The 18,635-nt window shown below is 39.7% G+C and overlaps 1 protein-coding gene across 2 annotated transcripts in view; it reads left to right on the top strand.

Moving 5' to 3' along the window:
- PEX3 (peroxisomal biogenesis factor 3) overlaps nucleotides 1-18,635 on the top strand; it is a 41,999-nt gene that overhangs the window by 1,985 nt on the left and 21,379 nt on the right. The window contains exons 1-3 of one of the 2 annotated variants that reach the window (XM_051854260.2): nucleotides 8,931-9,043; nucleotides 9,329-9,460; nucleotides 14,604-14,685. In XM_051854260.2, coding sequence (XP_051710220.1) covers nucleotides 9,454-9,460; nucleotides 14,604-14,685 — 89 coding nt within the window. In that variant the 5' untranslated portion in view covers nucleotides 8,931-9,043; nucleotides 9,329-9,453. Of the gene's footprint in view, nucleotides 1-8,930; nucleotides 9,044-9,328; nucleotides 9,461-14,603; nucleotides 14,686-18,635 lie in introns of those variants that run through there. The other variant, XM_002714856.5, reaches the window with a different exon arrangement.

Here is an 18,635-nt window from a genome sequence, read left to right as displayed (position 1 = left end):
ATTTGCAGATATCTAATAGTAGCAGCTACCATTTGTTGGTGCCCACTGTCTGCTGGTCATTGTACTAAACATTTTCTGTTCAGTGGGGATGACAATGGAGTAGATATTGTTGTCCTCATTCAAAAAATATGGGAACTGGAGCCCTAAGAATTTGAGTAAGTCTCCTAGGGTCTCAGATTCAGTAATAGGGAAACTGGAATTCAAGCTCAGGTGTGTTAGACCACAAAGTGTAGCCTTTTTCCACACTAAATCACTGTGCCTTCATATGTTCTGATAGGAAGGAAAAACAAGTATATGGATAATTAAAATTAAAAGCCAATAGAGGCCGGCGCCGCAGCTCAATAGGCTAATCCTCCACCTAGCGGCGCCGGCACACCAGGTTCTAGTCCCGGTCGGGGCGCCGGTTCTGTCCCGGTGCCCCTCTTCCAGGCCAGCTCTCTGCTGTGGCCCGGGAAGGCAGTGGAGGATGGCCCAAGTACTTGGGCCCTGCACCCCATGGGAGACCAGGAGAAGCCTCTGGCTCCTGCCATCGGATCAGCACGGTGCGCCGGCCGCAGCGTGCCAGCCATGGCGGCCATTGGAGGGTGAACCAACGGCAAAGGAAGACCTTTCTCTCTGTCTCTCTCTCTCACTGTCCACTCTGCCTGTCAAAAAAAAAAAAAAAAAAAAAAAAGGCCATTAGAGATGTGAAAAAATACTATACAGGTCAAACTGGCAGATAGCATATGCAGCTGTAAAAATTTAGGAAGGATTTTATAGAAGAGGTGGCATATTCAGGTTTGAAAGCTGACTAAGATGTCAACATGCATGTTCAGAGAAGTTTGGCCATTTGGGAGTGGGAAGTAAGCTAAGTGTGACACTGAATCACAGAGTTTCTGAAGTAGGAATTTCTCTCCCTGCATTTTAAATGATTAATTGCATTAGACCAGTTTGTATGATTTGATCAGTTTGTTGAAAGATGAGAACAGTGATTTTCAAAATTTTTGAAATGCAGTTTCCTTTACACTCTTAAAAATTAGAAACCCAAGCCGGTGCCGTGGCTCAATAGGCTAATCCTCCACCTTGCGGCGCCGGCACACCGGGTTCTAGTCCCGGTTGGGGCGCCGGATTCTGTCCCGGTTGCCCCTCTTCCAGGCCAGCTCTCTGCTATGGCCAGGGAGTGCAGTGGAGGATGGCCCAGGTGCTTGGGCCCTGCACCCCATGGGAGACCAGGAGAAGCACCTGGATCCTGGCTCCTGCCATCGGATTAGCGCGGTGCGCCGGCTGCAGTGGCGGCCATTGGAGGGTGAACCAACGGCAAAGGAAGACCTTTCTCTCTCTGTCTCTCTCTCTCACTGTCCACTCTGCCTGTCAAAAAAAAAAAAAAAAAAAAAAAAAATTAGAAACCCTAAAGTGCTTTCTAAATTTTGTATCTATTAGTAGTTACAATCTTTGATAATAAAAATTCTAAAATATTTATTTTTTAAAATAAGCTCATTGCATATTAACATAGATAACATATTTTCAAAATTTAGAGCATGGCATGGTTTTACATTTTGCAAATAGATCCCCACAATGTTTGGCTTACTTAAAGAAAGCTCGATTCTCATCTCTTTCTGCCTGTTATCAGTTGTGATTTCCCCATATCATGAAGCCTTTAGCATTCTCCATTGTACCCTCAGAGAATGAGAATCACAAAGGCAAATAACATTTTAATATTATTACAAAAATACTTTTGACCTTACAGATCCCCTGCAATGACCCTCAGACCTGCTCACAATAGATTGAGACCCTTTGCCCTAGAGAAAGTCTTGGAGAACAGAGGGCAACCAAATTCATATTTTTTGCTTGCTTGTTTTTTAAAAAGCATAGAATGTTGACCTATGATTTTGGTTTTTTTGTTTATTTTTATCTTATTTAAAAGGCAGAGAGACACAGATCTTCCATCCCTGGTTCACTTCCCAAATGCTCACAACAACCAGTGGTTGGCCAGACTGAAACCAGAAACCCAGAACTTAAGTCCATGTCTCCCACATGGGGGGCAGGGACCCAAATATTTGAGCCATTGTCTACTGCCTCCCAGGGTGCACATTAGCAGAAAGCTGAATTGGAAGCCGAGTGGGCGGGACCTGAGTAGGTGGAAGTCCAATACGGGAGGTGGGCATTTCATATGGCAACTTAACTGCTGTGCCACGTGCCTACCCTAACCTATGAAATACAGATAAACTCTAATTTCTTGCCTCTTCAGATGTCTCCGTTATTCTTTTTCAACAAATATTTGAATAAGACTGCCTACTGTGAATATATTAGGTTCTGAGGATACAAAGCAGTAAGATATAATTCCTGACTTTGAGGAACTCGTGGTGCAGTCTGGAAAACAGAAATGGAATAAATAAAAATATTACACTAATAGTTTAATATTATAAAAGTAGAACAGGTACTATGGGAGCTTAGAAGAAAGGGGGTCATGTGATTTCTGGCAAGCTCCAGAGAGGAAGAACTTCACTTAAGTTGTAAAACTAACAGGGGATTATGGAACACAAGAAAAGTGGCTGCCCAAGAGGTTCATAAACAATGTCTTTGATAAATCAAAGTGTATCTCAGTGTGGCGAAGCTTGGGAGTGGCAAAACATGAATTGGGTCAAGTAGCTAGAGTGCAAATTGTGAAAGGCCTTCGATATTGCATCATTCTTCATAATGTGGACACTATCCTATGTGTGAAGGCTTCTCAGATTTTTCTCTAGATAAAAGGAGCTTAATAAAATATTGAATCTGTTTTTCCAGATCCTGATTTGGGTACAATTCAAGAATTCTTTAATTGGGACTGAAGTGCAGTTTGAGAATTCCTTAATTCATTCAGCACTTATTTCTTGAGGGCCCATTATGTATCAGAGTTTTTTGTACTGAGCATGCAGCATCATACAAGATATGACATTGGGAATGTCCTTAAAGTCTACATTTTTAACAGGTACCCCCAAGTAATTCTGGAAGAGACTCCGCATTAAGAAATGATAGCAGGGCTGATGTTGTGGCATAGCAGGTAAAGCTTCCACCAGCAATGCTTACATCCCATAGGGGTGCTGGTTTGTGTCCCGGTTGCTCTACTTCCAATCCAGCTCCTTATTAATGGCCTGGAAAAGCAGTGGTGGATGGCCTGAGTGCTTGGGCTCCTCCATACACGTTGGGGGCCCAAAATAAGGACCCTGGCTCCTGGCTTTGACCCAGCCCAGCCCAGGTTGTTACGGACATTTGGGGAATGAATGAGTGGATGGAAGATCCATCTCTCTCCTCTCTCTCATATATACATATGATATATATATATATATAAGATATATATGATACATATATATGGGAGATATATATATATACATACATATACACATCCATCTCTGTAATTCTGTAATTCTGCCTTTAAAATAAATAAAATATTTAGAAAAAAATGATGGCAGGATGTGGAATAATTCTGAACACAAGAATGATGTAGTTGGATTTATGTTTTAGGAAATCACTTTAGATATAAAAAATGAATTACAAGGGTGTGAGCCAAAAGCAAAAGAGGAGTTAAGCTGTTTAACCACTTCAAGAGCATTAATAAGAAGAGAGTGAGACACCAGTGGAAAGAAGGGACTATCAAAGAAGGCTGTACTTTTCTCTGAAGGGACGAGAAAACTTCCACTTTGCTTATGGTCCTGTATAAATAATGATAGAGTTTGTGATCACAAAAGGCTTCTATAGCCTTGGCAGCTCATGGCAAGAGCCTCTGGTGATCACTGACATAAATAAGAGTGTCAATTGTTAAATCAACAAGAGTCACTGTGCACTTGCTCCTCATGTAGGACCTCTGTCCTTAATGACTTGTACTTTGAAAATTAACTGTAAAACTTGTTTTCAAACAGTACTTTATACTTGGTGTTTGTGTATGGGTGTAAATTGTAGAAATCTTTACTTAGTATAGAGTTGGTCTTCTGTATATAAAGTTAATTAAAAACAAATATTAATGAAGAATGAGATGGGAGAGGGAGTAGGAGGTGGGATGGGAATGGGGATGGGAGGATGGGAATGGGGGGAAGAACTGCTATATTCCTAAAGCTGTACGTATGAAATTTGTATTCATTACATAGAAGCTTAAAAAAAAAAAAGACAATGCTAAAAGGATTGTAGGAAAGTAGCAAAACTTAGAAAATCATTTCTAAAGATCAGATTAACAGAATGTGGGGATCTGTTGTACTGGGAATCATGTTAATAAATTATTTTCAAACTGCTATTGAAATTACTAACCCAGTAAAATAGTTGCATTGCAGAAATTCTCCCCCAGGAGAAGGCTAAGAGATGATCTCAAGATAACTACATTAAGGGGCCAGTGCTGTGGTGCAGTAGGTTAATCCTCCGCCTGTGGCGCTGGCGTCCCACATGGGTGCCAGTTGAGTCCAGGCTGCTCCTCTTCTGATCTGGCTCTCTGCTATGGCCTGGGAAAGCAGTAGAAGATGACCCAGCACTTGGGCCCCTGCCCCTATGTGAGAGACCTGGAATAAGCTCCTGCTCCTCGCTTTGGATTGGCTCAAGCTCCAGCCGTTGGGACCATTTAGGGAGTGAACCAGCAGATGGAGGACCTTTGTCTCTCCCTCTCACTGTTTGTAACTCTGCATCTCAAATAAATAAATAAAATATTTTAAAAATAAAGATAACCACATTAGATTAGGAAAGCCCAACTGATATTTTCCTGTACCACCAATGTTCTAACCTCAAAATAAATTAACATTTATTTCATGAGGTAATTGGTAAATACATTAAATTCATAAATGAAGTTATAGCTATCAAATAAACTTTAAGGCTTATGTAATTCCAGTCTTTCACTATATGGATGATGAAATTTAAATCCAGGGAGAGGAAGGAACTTGCTCAGAAGTCATCTAATTTGTTGGTGCCAGTGCCATCCATGTCTGCTCTCTTCCATGCCAGAATTCAAGCTACTAGTGAATAAATAGTTTTCAGTTATAAATTTTAGATAATTAATTCTCTGTCATTTTTATTTTTATTTTGTTAAGGAGATAAATTTGACTACATGAGAATTTATGAATTTGGCATTGAAAGCCTTAGTGAATTAGACCTTGTATAGGAGGAACTTCAGTGCTAAATGAAAACAAGCAAACTAAAAAAAAAAAAAAAAAAAGTAGATTGGGGGATTTTAGCCTAATTCCACACATTGATTTGCTAGTGCTGCCATAGCGAAATACCACAAACCAACTGGTTTAAACAAAAGTAAATTATTATCTTGGAGTTCTGAAGGTTAGAAATCCATGATCAAGGTGTCAGCATGGATCTGTACCAGGCCTCTCTTCTTGGCTTGTAGATAGCCTTCTCCTCTATTTGTTTAAACATTATCTTTCCTCTTCATGTGTCTGTGTCTAGATTTCCTCTTATATGAACGCCAGTCATTGGATTAGACACCACCCTGATGACCTCATTTTAATTTGATTACCTCTTTAGAGACCTTACCTCTATAAGAGCACATTATAAGGCACTAGTGCTGAACATGCGAATTTTGGGTAGAAAAGGGGAGTGAACACAATTCAACCCATAACAATTCATTTTCTTTTTTAGCTTCAGTTAAGATGCACTTAACTGATACAGGAGTTCCTAAAATTTGCTTCATCAGATTTCTTGAGAACGATAGACCTTCTCTTCAGGAAAAAACATGCACCAGTCTAATTTGCTATTACTCCAGAAAAAGTCTTGCCAATGTAGTGGGTACCATTTCAGTGTTTTCAATGTTTCATTTTACAGTATAACTTGAAAGATAATCATTTTACATATGACTTTCAGAAATCTGTTGCACAAATAAGATACATGCAAATTCCTTCAAAACTAATGTGTCAAAATTGCCTGTGAAAGGGTTACTTTGTGAAATATAAGTCAGTTTCTTGTTTCTCTTAATACTGTGTCCCCGTCATCAGTTTATTTAGGATGTATTACAGGAAAGATAGCCATGTAGCCCCTTATACAGCCTATTTATTTACTCTTTAGGCATGATTATAACACATACAAACATTGCAATACCAATCATACTTTATTCTAATTAATTTTTAAAGATTCATTTATTTGAAAGTCAGAGAGAGGGAGAGACAACAGATCTTCCATCCATTGGTTCACTCTCAAGATGATGACAATGGCCAGGGCCAGGCTCAAGCTAGGAGCCAGGAGCTTCATCCTGGTCTCCAACATGGGCAGCAGGGGCCCAAACACTTGGGCCATCATCTATTGCTTTTCTCCAGGCCATTATCAGGGATCTGGGTTAGAAGTGGAGCAGCGGGGACATGCCCTGGCACCCATATGAGATGCCAGCATTGCACACAGTGGCTTTACCCACTATACCACAACACTAGTCCTCTAATTATTTGTAACACATACCCTTTTACTGAACTATTATTTTTAAGACTATGTTGCATCAGTTTATCCATAGCATCTGTATTAGTAAAAATAATTCAGGGAATGTTCTGCTTTACAGTTCCTAGAGGTTTTCCCTTTTCTCATTTGTGACAAACAAACCAATCCAGTTATTTAGGTAATGCACAATTCTCAGGTTATTTTTGGTAGATAGTAGGATCCACAGGCAGATAGGGGTAGGTGATGATTAGTTACTCCCCTACAAGCTTGCTGCTAGGTTCCAATGCAGCCAAATTCTGGCACACAGAACATTTATTAGCAAGCAGAGACAAAACTGAAACACAGCCTGTTCTATGAGCTCCTTGAGGTTCAAGCTTCTGTTCTTTTTGGTGCTACCACAGAACCCTGTATAAAAAGATTTACCTGAAGCCAGTACAACAGCATTAGAGCTGTAGGATCCAGCTGGCCATCTGGTTAACTCATTTGACTAAGAATCCTTCAGATTAGCAGCTGAGGATTCCAAGCTAAGCCGTTGCTAAGGATAGAGTATTTGCTAGATTCTATATTCTAGTTAACACAAATATTATTAAAATGCTTCAGTTAGCCTGATATCTGGAACACCATTAATTTGACCTAGGAATATATATTGCTGATATTCATTGTGCTAATTAAAGTATTTGGTGTTGATCAGAGATAAAAGTTAATTGAAGCCCTTAAGTCTCAGGGGTGTGGCTTTTGACCCAGTACTAAGTAAACACCGTGGAGTGTTCACATTCTCAAGTAGAACCACTGACAGGCCCTTGGGTATAGACCAAAACATACATATTTGTGCCATACTCTCTAAGCTGGAATGTATTCAATTGCAGGGCCATGATACCACTTGTGTTTTTCTACTGTATTGTTTTAATATGCTCTTCTTTCTTCCAATTAAGGTACTAGTTTTTAGATGGCTTGAGTTTCATCCTCTCTCCTTTCCTCAGAGATTATTCTAACATGTGGGTGGGTAAATAGTTGTCTGATTACTTACTTTCATTCTTCTATAAAAAATGTATATATTTTAAAAGAATGTGTTCATTGAAGAAATTATGGAAAATATAGAGAAGCAAATAGAAGAAAAAAATCACCTATTATTCCACCATTCAACAAGGATCATTGTTTATTATATGTTAAAATTTAATTCCATCTATTTTTCTTTTTTTTTTTAAGATTTATTCATTTATTTGAAAGGTAGAGTTAGAGATAGAGAGAGAATCTTCAATCTGCTGGTTCATTTCCCAAGTGGCCACAACAGCATGGGCTGGGCCAGGCTGAAGCCCAGAGCCAGGAGCTTCTTCCGGTCTCCTACACAGGTGCAGGGACCCAAGCACTTGGATCATCTGCTGCTGCTTTCCCAGGCATATTAGCAGGAAGCTGGATTGGAAGTAGAGCTGCCAGCATCACAGGTGGCAACTTTACCCTCTATGACACAGTGCTGTCTCCCCTCCCCCAATCTATTTTTCTATTTATTACATTAAAAAAAATCTGAGAACTTACTTTATCATCTAAGCATATGATGTAGACATTGCCTTGAATCATTAAATATTTAGGAGTGTATGGGTTTTTTTTTAAGATTTATTTATTTGTTTGAAAATTAGAGTTACAGAGAGAGGGAGAGACAAAGAGACTGAGATCTTTCATACACTGGTTCACTCCTCTAGGTAGCTGCAACAGTCAGGACTGGGCCAGTCCAAATCCAGGAACCAGGAGCTTCTTTGGGGTTTCTAACATGGATGGCAAGGGTCCAAACACTTGGACCATCTTCCACTGCTTTTCCCAGGACATTAGCACGGAGCTGGATCAGAAGTGGAGCAGCTGGGAGATGAACCAGCGCCCATGTGGGATACCAGTGGTGCTTGCAGTGGTTTTACCCACAATGCCAGACCATGGAGTGTGGTTTTTAATAACTACTTAAGATCACATCGTGGGGCCGGCGCCATGGCTCACTAGGCTAATCCTCTGCCTGTGGCACCGACGTCCCAAATGGGCGCCGGGTTCTAGTCCCGGTTACTCCTTTTCCAGTCCAGCTCTCTGCTGTGGCCTGGGAGGACAGTGGAGGTTGGCCCAAGTGCTTGGGCCCCTGTACCCGCATGGGAGACCAGGAGGAGGCACCTGGCTCCTGGCTTTGGATTGGTGCAACACCGGCATGACGGCCATTTGGGGAGTGAACCAATGGAGGGAAGACCTTTCTCTCTGTTTCTCTCTCTCTCTCTCTCACTGTCTAACTCTGTCAAATAAAAAAAAAATCACATCGTGTACATAAACCACAACTTATTTAAACCATTCCCTATTGCTGGACCTTTAGAGTAGCCCTAGCTAACTATTAAAGGCACTGGATAGATTTAATCCCTTCTAGATGTGATTATTTTCTGCTTCATACACATCCATCACTGCCTCTGTCATTGGATGTTAAAATGCTAATCTTGGGGCCAGCTTGATGGCTTAGCAGGTAAAACCTCCTCCTGAGACCCCAACATCCTATATTGGTATCGGTCCATGTCCCAACTGCTCCTTTTCTGATCCAACTCCCTGCTAGTGGCCTGGGAAATCAGCAGACGAAGTCCCAAGTACTTGAGTTCCTGGTACCCACATGGGAGGCTCAAATGGTGCTCTTGGCTCCTGGCTTCATCTTGGCCCAGCCCAGGTCAGTGTGGCCATCTTGAGAGTGAAACAGCAGATGGAAGATCTCTTTCATCTCTCCCTTTCTCTCTGTAACTCTGACTTTCAAATAAGTAAATAATACATCTTTTTTTAAAAATGCTGCTCTTTCTCTTTTGGTCAATCTTACAGTTCTTTTGTTTAGGTTTTTTAAAAGAAAATGTTTTGCTTTTCAATAATATAAGTCTTTAAGTTGATAAACTGGGTTTAAAATCTTGTTTGGGGTTGTTAGTACTCTAATATACTAGCTTATTTATTAAAATGATTTTAGGAGTATATATCCTGGGAAAATATGGACAGAGGAAAATCAGAGAAATACAAGAAAGGGAAGCTGCAGAATACATTGCCCAGGCACGACGTCAGTATCATTTTGAAAGTAACCAGAGGACTTGCAATATGACAGGTAAGGCAAAAAGAATTGTATAAAGCTGTTTGATGATTCATATTAACTTGCATGTCACCAGGACCAAAGAATGATAAATATAGCAAATATTTGCATTAACTAAAGTATATCATTTTATTATGAATTTTAAAAATCAATATAAATGTGTTCATTCATTTGCTTTTATTCATTCAGTAGATACTTGCAGAGCCCAGCACTGAAAAAGCAGGCGGTGAACAATTTAAAAAATACACATATCCTGGATCTTTAGGTTTTTTATTCTATAGAGAGGACAAGATGAGAAACAACAAATAAGTAACCTTAGGCACACTATTTACCATAGAAGAATAAAGCTGTGTATGTGTGTGGGTGTGTGTGTGTGTGTGCATTCTTTAAAACAGGGTGATCAAGAGATTCAGCTGTCTTTGAGGTGACACTTGAGGAGACACTAAATGGTCCGATGGAGGGAGCCATCCAAAATGCCTGAGATATGAAAAAGCTTGGGGAAACAACAATAAGGCTGTAGAGCAAAGAGGAAGGAACAGTGGGCAGCAGTGGGAAGCAGGGCTGTGGAGGCAGACCTGATCCCTGTGGCCTGTAGATCACAGGAGCATCCTAGTCTGTTAAGTTTGCAGTTGGCAATGACAGACTATAAGTCTGGCACAGTAATGTACACACAACCAGTGTTGATTAGTGGTTATAATTCAGTCTCCAGAGCTAGAATCCCACTGTGAGAATGCCATGACAAAGTCAGTGTGCCCGTTTGAAGAAAACCATGTGTTAGATTCTAACTGGCATCCTGAAAGAATTAGTTCTCAAGTCTATGTCAAACCTGCTTTTCTTTTTCATTCTTTGAAGCTTAATCTTTTCTGGAACATTTATTTTAAGAAAAAATAATTTGGAAAGAATTTATAAAGGTAAATTATCTTCTTCAACTTTAGAATTTTTTCTAGAATTGTAAATACTTTATAATTAGTTCACTTGCCTCAATTGTACATATGAAGAGGCTGAGATCAAAATGGGTATAGACATCCAAAATTATAGCTAGAATACGATTTTTTTTTTTTTTTTTTTTTTGACAGGCAGAGTGGACAGTGAGAGAGAGAGACAGAGAGAAAGGTCTTCCTTTTGCCGTTGGTTCGCCCTCCAGTGGCCGCCACGGCCGGCGCGCTGCGGCCGGCACACCGCGCTGATCCAATGGCAGGAGCCAGGTACTTATCCTGGTCTCCCATGGGGTGCAGGGCCCAAGTACTTGGGCCATCCTCCACTGCACTCCCTGGCCACAGCAGAGAGCTGGCCTGGAAGAGGGGCACCGGGACAGAACCGGCGCCCCGACCGGGACTAGAACCCGGTGTGCTGGTGCCGCAAGGCGGAGGATTAGCCTAGTGAGCCGCGGCGCCGACCTAGAATACGATTTTAATATTTGAAATAATAATGCCTAGAAAAATACCTTCATTCTATAAAGCAAAGGATCATCATAAAGATAGTATATAGTGACAACTATGATGTGATACGGTGAGTAAAAGCACAGGTTCTCACCTGAAGCAGGTCTGTTTCAAATCTCAGCTTGCCTTGTGATATCAATGTGTCTTTGGGCTAGTCTAAATCTCTACTGTCTCCTCTATAAAATGAGCATCATGAAACCCACTTCAGAAATGTCCTATGGTGAAGTAATGCACAGAAAGTGCTTGACACATAATAAATTAATAAATGATAACTTTTTAAAAATTATATAATTCCTTAAATTAACATTAAGCATTCAACATAGTGATATAGCCAAAGGCAATTTAATGAATTTTAGAGAATATGGAATGGTCCATTTCAGATTATTACTGAGATTTTCAGAAAATGGTAACTCTTGTGATTTCAGCTTGACATGGATCCTTGTGTTAGTTTGGGTTCTCCAGGATGCAGATGCTAAGGTGGGATTACGTGTGGGAGAGATTTCTTGAGGGAAATGCCTGTGAAGAGGAAAATGGAGGGAGCAGGAATAGGCAAGGAAAGCCTTTAGACCACTTACAGGTCTGACAATTCTTTAAAGAAGGAAAGAGAGAAGATTAGGTAAGAAGAACCTCAGACTACAGCACAACGAAGCATTTGCAAGCCAGACTTCTCTGGTAGAGGAGTCCAGTGAAAATGGGCAACTTTAGTGTCCCTACTTGAGCACTGTCCTTGCTTGGAGCAGTGCAAAAATAGTAATGGATCCAGAGAAATGGTTGTCAGTTAACAGTGCTTCTCCTAGCAAGAGGTATGGGTGGTACATTTCTATAACCTTTATAACCCTCAGATTAGCAAATAACAGGCTGTAGGAAATTAAAAATAAAAATGTGGTGATCACAAGACAAAAATATAGGTTTACTGAAAAACTTCCAAACCTCTGTGTGATATACACTGATAATAGGGTTACAAATAATAGGATTATAGTTCTGTCCTTTTGGCTAAGATATAATGAGTAGACAAGAAAGATTTAGTACTTACAAGTAAATGTAACTATTTTTCTTACCAAAGAAGTTGGACCCAACTTGAAAGATAGCTTCTAATGGAATACTTCTTTGCTTTGCTGTTTAGCTTTGTCTTTGTGACATTACGTAAGATTTTGAATGGATGATTGTCAGGTTTACACATGACATTATGCTTGGATGAATAAGTGACACCACAAATAAAGTTTCATGATAAAAAATAGTCTGATTTATTTAGGTGCTATACTGGGAAAAATGAATTGTTCTGCCTTAAGAGCTGATTGTATAGATACAGAATTATCTAAGTTTGCTTGAAAGCAGGATGTTTGAGTAAGGATTGGGTAGTGTAGTTGAGTTTTAAGTTTGTTGTGAGCAGACAGTGTGGTGTGACTTCTAGAAATACTAATTTATTCTTAGACTAATAAGATCTGGATTCAGCTCAGAGTCGCAGCATACTCTGCCTTTCAATAGTCAGAATACAGGGTCATTTCTGCCTTTCATATATAAAGAATATGCTTACAATATAGAGTGTATCCCAAGAAACCAAATAAGGACAATAAAAGCAAGAGCCAACACTTACAGAATATTTCCATGAGCAAAGAAACACCGTTCTGATTGTTTTCTATGTCTCAATTAGTTCTTGCAACAATCCTTTAAGGTAGATCCTGTGCTATCTTCAATTCACAGACCAAGCAACTGAGACATAAGGAGGTTAAGTAACTTGCTCAAGGGCATACAGATTTGAGTTTAAAAGACAGTCTTGTGCCGGCATACCGGGTTCTAGTCCCGGTCGGGGCGCTGGATTCTGTCCCGGTTGCCCCTCTTCCAGGCCAGCTCTCTGCTGTGGCCAGGGAGTGCAGTGGAGGATGGCCCAAGTGCTTGGGCCCTGCACCCCATGGGAGACCAGGATAAGTACCTGGCTCCTGCCAAGGATCAGCGCGGTGCGCCGGCCACAGTGTGCTGGCCGCGGTGGCCATTGGAGGGTGAACCAATGGCAAAGGAAGACCTTTCTCTCTGTCTCTCTCTCTCACTGTCCACTCTGCCTGTCAAAAAATTAAAAAAAAAAAAAAGACAGTCTTGTGATTTGTGTTTGGACTGAGAATGTCGGAGATCAGATAGCGATAGGATGATGTGAATGCTGTTTTGAACTAGATACAGAAACATTTGGTAATGTTAATACAGTTGGCTAGAAAATGATAGTCTCTTATCTTTCAGAAGAATTATTAATGAGACATCTCACAAATTGTTTCATTATACCACAGAATCTGTAAATTAGTTTCCCATTAACTCCATTTTCTGAAGATAGGACTCTAGTATTGCTCTTTTCTTTGTAAAATTAACACTGTTTTGACTAAATACTACATACTATAATGCAATTGATATATATAGTAGTACATCAAGAGACAAGCTTACCTTGGTTTTACACTGCTACTATAGATAACAATCTGAAAACTTAGGTGATTTAAATATACAGCCTGAGGAAATATGTTAAATCTACAAAATACAGCACTGAAATACATGTCAAGTAGATTAAAACCTGAATTTTATGTAGAAAAAATAATATGGATTTCTAAAATTAATATATCATGTCTAGTCAAGAAGTAAAAATGATACACTAAAGTTTTCCCCTTCAGAATGTGGTGTTTGTTAGTTTTCTTTTTTTTTTTTTTTTTTTTTTTTTTTTTTTTTTTTTTTTTTTTGACAGGCAGAGTGGACAGTGAGAGAGAGAGACAGAGAGAGAAAGGTCTTCCTTTGCCTCTGGTTCACCCTCCAATGGCCGCCGCTGCAGCCGGCGCACCGCGCTGATCCTGGCAGGAGCCAGGAGCCAGGTGCTTTTCCTGGTCTCACATGGGGTGCAGGGCCCAAGCACCTGGGCCATCCTCCACTGCACTCCCTGGCCATAGCAGAGAGCTGGCCTGGAAGAGGGGCAACCGGGACAGAATCCGGTGCCCCAACCGGGACTAGAACCCGGTGTGCCGGCGCCGCAAGGTGGAGGATTAGCCTATTGAGCCACGGCGCCGGCTAAGTTTTCATTACTCATTTAGTGTTAAAAATTCATTTTAAACTTACATATGGGTATTTCTCCAAAATTTTTATACCATAAAATAACTCCTATAAATCACATAAAACATTTTATCTTCACATTGTTTCTAGGAGTAAGAAACAAGCAACAGCCATTGTCATAACCAAAACTAATACTCAGAAGCTTTCAGTTCCTAGCCTTATGCACTTTTGTCTAGGTTATAGTAAGTGCTTTTGCTTTGTAGTATTTAATAAACTTTTTCTAGAAATAGAAATAAATAAATTACTAAATATTAAAATGGTTTTGATCATTCTCATTATATCAAAAATAAACATTTATTGTAAATTTAAAAGCAAAAAAAAGAAAAAACAGAAATACTGATAATTCATATCCCAAAGATCACCATTAATAACATGCAGGAGTAATTCTTTCCATACTTTCTTCTGTGTGGCTTGTTCACCTTGCTGTGAGCATAGCATATGTGCAGTTTTGTTCAGTGAATGTAAGCAAGTAATGATTTACTAATAACTAGTTTTATATTATTATTAATAATTTGAATCTCCCTGACCTTCCCCAACCCTTGCTCTCACTAGTCTCTTTATACAGTCTAAAACAATGTGCATTTCTCCGTATGGGTGGGCATATCACTTGTGAGCTACTGTATTGTCTGTTTGTATCACAGTGCTGTCCATGCTTCCTACACTGAGAGAGGCTTTGATGCAGCAACTCAATTCTGAGAGCCTTACAGCTCTGCTCAAAAACAGGTAAATACAAGTTACAGCAGTTTTGTTTTTGTACTATTCTCAACATTTACAGAACAAACAAATATTTTGCAAAAATCTTTGTTATTTTTCTTTCTAATTAAAGCTTATAACAATAGATTCAGTTAGAAAAAATAACTGAATCATCGAATCCACTTTTTATGCTCTCCTTTGTTACACGAAGCATTTAGGATAGCAATATTTGTATGTATTATTTTTCATAAATGCATTTTACATCATTTTGACATTATTCAGGAATTTAATTATTGAGTACCTATGAAATGCATTACTAAACCAGATACTAACAAGAGTTAGGTTAAATATTATACTCCTCAATGAGTTTACAGTGTAATAGTTAACCATGTGAACATCTGTTTTTTAAAATGTATATTTTTATTTTCATTTCATTTGAAAGATAGAGACACACAGAGAAAGATACATGCATTGGTTCACTCCACAAATGTCTTTAACTGCCAGGAAAGGGCAGACCAAGCCAGGAATCCAGAATTCAGTTTGGGTGTCCCATGTGGGTGGCAGGACCCAAGTACTTGAGCTGCCTCCAGGGGTAGACATTAGCAGGAAGCATGAATTGGAAATGTAGCTAAGTCTCTAACCTAAGCACTCCAACTTGGGATGGAAGTCCCAAGTAGCATCTTTTTTTATTTATTTATTTATTTTTTTGACAGGCAGAGTTAGACAGTGAGAGAGAGAGAGAGAGAGAAAGGTCTTCCTTCCATTTGTTCACCCCCTAAATGGCCGCTATAGCCGGTGCACTGTGATGATCCGAAACCAGGAGCCAGGTGCTTCCTCCTGGTCTCCCGTGCGGGTGCAGGGCTGAAATACTTGGGCCATCCTCCACTGCCCTCCCGGGCTACAGCAGAGAGCTGGACTGAAGAGGAGCAACCGGGACAGAATCCGGCGCCCCAACCGGGACTAGAACCTGGTGTGCCGGCGCCACAAGGCGGAGGATTAGCCTAGTGAGCCACAGTACCAGCCCCCAAGTAGCATCTTAACTGCTGTACTAAATGCCTCTTCCATAAAGTTACATTTTAAATAAGTAGAGCAAATGAGTTTATATTTTAAATTACTAACAAAATGAAATACAAATCTAACATGAAGTACAAATCTAACACTAATAATTTATATTATCATAACAGTTTACAAAGTGTTTTCACATATATTACCTCACATGTGGCATGCAGTATGTACAGGAGTACCATAAATTGGTATGATGCTGTGTTAGTTTGAAAAGACTTTCAGGGCTGGCGCCGTGGCTCACTAGGCTAATCCTCCACCTTGCAGCGCTAGCACACCGGATTCTAGTCCCGGTCGTGGTGCTGGATTCTGTCCCAGTTGCCCCTCTTCCAGGCCAGCTCTCTGCTGTGGCCAGGGAGTGCAGTGGAGGATGGCCCAAGTACTTGGGCCCTGCACCCCATGGGAGACCAGGATAAGTATCTGGCTCCTGCCATTGGATCAGCAAGGTGCGCTGGCCTCAGCGGCCATTGGAGGGTGAACCAACAGCAAAGGAAGACCTTTCTCTCTGTCTCTCTCTCTCTCACTGTCCACTCTGCCTGTCAAAAAAAAAAAAAAGACTTTCAGAAGAAAATGGCTTCTTTTAATGAACATGATAAGAAGCAATATGGTTTCCCTAAATAGAGTTTAATCATTGTGAGCCCCTGAATTATTTACTTGCCCTTCTAAGAAGGGAGAAAAGGAAGTGCTATTCCCAGAGTGTTTCTCTCTGCCAGGTCTGTTGCTAGGTACTTTTCATACAGATATGCTCCCATTTCCAAATATCCTTGTGGGTCAGTTATATATGTTTTGCAGATATGCATTTAGCACTCATACAAACTAAATAGCAAGCTAGAAAATTTCTTTCAAACATTTTCTACACCCAGAGACTAAAATCCACTCAACGTGGATTAAAGATCTAAATCTATGACCCGACACCATCAAATTATTAGAGAATATCAGAGAAACCCTGCAAGATAATAGGCACAGGCAAAGACTTCTTGGAAAAGACCCCAGAGGCACAGGCAGTCAAAGCCAAAATTAACAATTGGGATTACATCAAATTGTGAAGTTTCTGTACTGCAAAAGAAACAGTCAGGAAAGTGAAGAGGCAACCAACAGAATGGGAAAAAATCTTTGCAAACTATGCAACCAATAAAGGATTAATAACCAGAATCTACAAACAGATCAAGAAACTCCACAACAACAAAACAACCCACTTAAGAGATGGGCCAAGGACCTCAATAGACATTTTTCAGAAGAGGAAATCCAAACGGCCAAAATAACAATGGTTTTGTGTACTTGGAGTTTTTCTTATTTGATTTAAATATGATACTAGTGATGAAGGATTTCCCCCTGTAAATTCCCTCATTCTTAGAAGTAGGTAGGGCTTGATTTATAGATAGTTCATATAATTATGTAAAGAAGAAACATATAAAGGAGTTAAAGGAGTTGCTCTTCACCAGGAGAAAGCACCTGGCTCCTGACTTCAGATTGGCGGAACGTGCCGGCCGTAGCGGCCATTTTGGGGGTGAACGAATGGAAAGGAAGACCTTTCTCTCTCTCTCTCTCTCTCTCTCTCTCTCTAACTCTGCCTGTCAAAAAAAAAAAAAAAAAAAAAGGAATTGCTCTTCATCAAACTAATACTTAATTACCACCTATCTGTACATAAATAGGAGATAGAAAAGACACAGATGTTAATTGCCTTAAGTTTTATTGTTATTGAAGAGAAAAGGTAAAGGAAGTAAGTGAATAAGCAACATAATAAATATGGTATCATTCTTCATTCTTGGTGAAGCTGTGTTTTCTGGAAGGCCCTATGTTCCATATGTTTTGGAGATTCAAGATAATTAAGAAAGGTTCCTTTCCCTTTAAGACATTGTGATCCATAGAAGGAAATAAACTAAGCAATTTTTTTATAATTCAAGACCTATTATATTAATGCTATGGTAAAAAGAATAAAATTTGGGAAGAAAATGTGGGAATATAGAGACAAAAAGGATTAATTTTAATTAATAATTCTGGACAATTTTAAAGAAAAGCTATCATTCCCTTATTCAAAATGTGAAGAGAATTTCTTAAATTCTAAAGAGTCTGAGATGGTTCACAGTTCTCCTTACTCACTGTTTCCTCTTTAAATATATTAATGTTATTTTCTCTTGCATTTCTTTGATTTGAAGTTATTTGCAATTTGGGGGGAACATATCCATTTGAAGAGGGTCTGGGCCATTGTAAAGTGTAGTTAAATAAGGTCTCCAGTCTCATGACTTTAGTCAGTGCTGGGCTCATATAAGCCTATTAAGCCAGTTAATTTTCTCTTTAAACTAATTTCATATAACTAATTGAAATAAATGTTTTGATAGCCTTCTTTGTTGATTTCCTAATAGCAAGAAAAAAATCTCACTGGTTGCAATGCTTAGCATTCTTATTGGAGCCTGGTAAGGCTTCAAAGGCAGTCTTAAATGCATTCCATTACAAGAGAGAGAACATTATCAAAGATTTAAAGTCATTAATCTTCAATTCTTAAACACAGAATTAAGATAAACTCATATAATATTTAATCATATTTCAGTGACATTAAAGAGTCTAGGGGCAGGCATTTGACCTGTTAAGATGCCAGTTAGGATGCTCATGTCCCATATTGGAGTGCCTGAGTTTGAGTGCTTCCTGCTTCCAGCATCCTGCTAATACACTCTCTGGGAGGCAGCACATGATGGCTCAAGTATCTGTGTTCCTGCCACCGACATCGAAGACCCAGACTGAGTTCCACTTTCTCAGTTTCAGCCTAGACCAGTCCCAGAACCAATGGGTAGAAGAATCAATTCTTTTTTTTTTAACTTTTATTTAATGAATATAGATTTCCAAAGTACAGCTTATGGACTACATTGGCTTCCCCCTCCCCCCGATGACTTCCCTCCCACCTGCAACCCTCCCCTTTCCCG

The sequence above is a fragment of the Oryctolagus cuniculus genome, chromosome 5 (assembly GCF_964237555.1).
Source record: "Oryctolagus cuniculus chromosome 5, mOryCun1.1, whole genome shotgun sequence".
Taxonomy (NCBI): domain Eukaryota; kingdom Metazoa; phylum Chordata; class Mammalia; order Lagomorpha; family Leporidae; genus Oryctolagus; species Oryctolagus cuniculus.
Note: the sequence above shows the minus strand (reverse complement) of the source record. Positions and strands in the feature narration are given on the sequence as shown.